Genomic DNA, 2,522 nt, shown 5'->3' on the forward strand with positions numbered 1-2,522 from the left:
AGAATCCTGCCTGTCCAGCCCCCTGGAATACAAAATTATTAGCAGCCCCGAGCCTGCTGCATCCTCTCAAACCTGCTTTAAATACAGGAAACCCTCCTCCCCGCTTCGGCGGGACGGATCCAGGCTGCGTCTTTTAGCGGGGTTAGTGCCATCGGTGGCCGAGCGGATCCCGTTGCGGGAGGGTTAGGAAGCGGTAGGGAATGCGAGAGAGGCTCCTGAGCTCTTTACTTACGGCTGAGGCAATGGGGACCCCCGTTTCGGGGCTGCGATGGCAGGGGCTCCATGGGGATCTTAATGACTGAGGGAGGTGGGAACTGGGGAAGAAAGTGGGGAAATTCGGTGAAGGCAGCGCCTGGGTGGGCTCCGAGACCACCTGGAGCACCCAAAGGGACCCAAATCCTCCAGAGGTGGGTGCATGAGGAGGAGGAAGAGGAGGCTTTGCCTTCCTCTTCCCAAATAAACTCTCAGCCCTTCTGCCCGGGGAAGGGTCTGCAGCAGGGGGTTGCATGGGTTAACGATGCTTTGCCACCATACGATGGGTGCCGTACCCTCAGCCGTGGGATTTTGGCTCTTTTCCCTAAGGATTTCATTTTTGCCACGATTTTCCAGCTTTCTGGACACTTTAAGCATCCCCTGGAGCCTCCGGCCAGCCCTTTAAGCATCACTTAAAGCCCCTCAATCAGCCAGTCCTACATACACAGTGAAACCCCTCCATGAGTCAAAGACCTTCATCCCAAACCCACCGACCTGGAGGTTTCGGTGAGACCTTTCCCTCCCCAGCCAGTCCGAGATGCCCCCCCGGCCATAGGAGTCCCCCACCCACCCCGCACGCACCTCCTCATCGCTGCTGCTATCTCCTTTGTTGCCCTTTTTCTTCTTCTTCTTGTCATCCTCCTTCTTCTTCTCCTTCTCGGGGATGATGTTGTCAATCCAGGCCAGGTCGTGTTGGGAGAAGACAAAATCCAGCAGCCGCCTCACCAGGATCAAGGCTAAAATCTAGGAGGGGAGAGACGCAAGAGCGGGATCTGCAAGAGCATCTCTCATCCCAAGACCTGGGGAACACCACGGGACCCAAATTTCCTTAAATCTCAAAAAAAAAAAAATCTTCTAAACGAGGTTGCAATAGCAGCCCGGGGGATGACCCTACCATGACGGGGAAGATGATAGCGGCCACGGTGGATTTGAGGATCCAGAGGACGGCCAGGCAGACGATCTGCACCAGCGTGAAGAGGTGGATGCGGCGCAGCGGCACGTGCCGGAGGAAGACGTAGTCGGGTTGGTGCTTGGCCGGCATGAGGAAGAGCTTGCAGCGTTCCCAAAACTGCGGTGGGATGAAGGCCGTTGTTAGCCCTTGGCCCCGTTCCCCAGGCTCCCAGGTTGCCCAGATAAACCCTCTTTTAGTCACTGAAATGGGGAATTTGGGGCTTTTTGACGTTTCTCAGAGGGTTTTGGATATCCACGCAGCTGGAAATGTTGGATGCATGCAAATTTTGGGGTCAAAATCCCCCTTTTTGCCCCAGCGTAGGACCCCTTCATGGCCATGAAGGAGGAAGAGGAGGAGCGCTTACCTGGATGCCGTTCAGCGATGCGACACCCATGTACAGAAAGACGCCGTACAGCACCGGCATGGGGATGTACTGGGGACATGGAAAAAACACAGCGCTTACCCCAAGGAAGGCGGCAGCTCATTCCCAGGGACAGGGACCAACTCTGGGGGCCATGGAGGGGGGGAAATCCAGCTTTTGGGGGAAAATTCAGCTTTTTCTTCCCAGGTCTCCAAATATCTGCAGGGAGGGAGCGGGGGTGGGGGAATGGGAACGTTTTACCTTCAGGATAGGAGCCAGGAAGACGGAAATCCCCGTCAGCACAAAGACGATGATGCCCGTCACTCTCTGCTCCCTGGAACGGTGAGAGAAGCAGGATGAGGCCGTGCTGGCTGGACACGCTACTGCGTCTGGATTCCCCCCCCACACCCCGAGGAAGAGCATGGCTGAGCCTTCCTCACCTGACACCCAGGAATTGGGGCTGCTCCCCCGGGGCGCTGGTCTCCGTCTCCATCTTCAAGCTGTCGATGTGGGCGATGGAGATGACAGTGGCCGCCACGTACCAGGGCAGCCCCATGAAGGAGCAGACGGCCATGAGGATGCCCACCCAGAACAGGTCCAGGTGGTAGCCCGCTGCTTTCTGCAACACAGCACCCAGCAGGGTCGCGGGGGGGCAATGCGGCTCGTGAAGCTCTTCCTATATTCACCCCAGAGCCCAGCAAGGTGAGGTTTCTCCCGGAACGCACCCTGCAACCCCGCAATGCACCCCCTGAAGCATCCTGCATCGCCATGGTGCGTTCCATGCGGCTATGGTGCACCCTGCGTCACCGTGATGCACCCTGCATCGCCCTGAAGCATCCTGCATCGCCATGGTGCATCCCACGTGGCTATGGTGCACCCTGCATCGCCCTGAGGCACCCCACATTGCTATGGTGCACCCTGCATCCCCCCAGTACACCCATCGTTCCTGTACCGCCC

The 2,522-nt window shown here is 57.8% G+C and overlaps 1 protein-coding gene across 1 annotated transcript in view; it reads right to left on the minus strand.

Moving 5' to 3' along the window:
- The window catches only part of SLC4A5 (solute carrier family 4 (sodium bicarbonate cotransporter), member 5), a 23,844-nt gene that overhangs the window by 1,387 nt on the left and 19,935 nt on the right, over window positions 1-2,522 (minus strand). Inside the window, exons 20-24 of the mRNA XM_009574784.1 lie at window positions 2,006-2,184; window positions 1,827-1,899; window positions 1,569-1,637; window positions 1,148-1,321; window positions 833-996 (exon numbers count right to left, since the gene is read on the minus strand). Coding sequence (XP_009573079.1) covers window positions 833-996; window positions 1,148-1,321; window positions 1,569-1,637; window positions 1,827-1,899; window positions 2,006-2,184 — 659 coding nt within the window. The remainder of the gene's footprint in view (window positions 1-832; window positions 997-1,147; window positions 1,322-1,568; window positions 1,638-1,826; window positions 1,900-2,005; window positions 2,185-2,522) is intronic.

Source organism: Fulmarus glacialis, unplaced genomic scaffold, assembly GCF_000690835.1.
Source record: "Fulmarus glacialis isolate BGI_N327 unplaced genomic scaffold, ASM69083v1 scaffold21183, whole genome shotgun sequence".
Lineage (NCBI taxonomy): Eukaryota > Metazoa > Chordata > Aves > Procellariiformes > Procellariidae > Fulmarus > Fulmarus glacialis.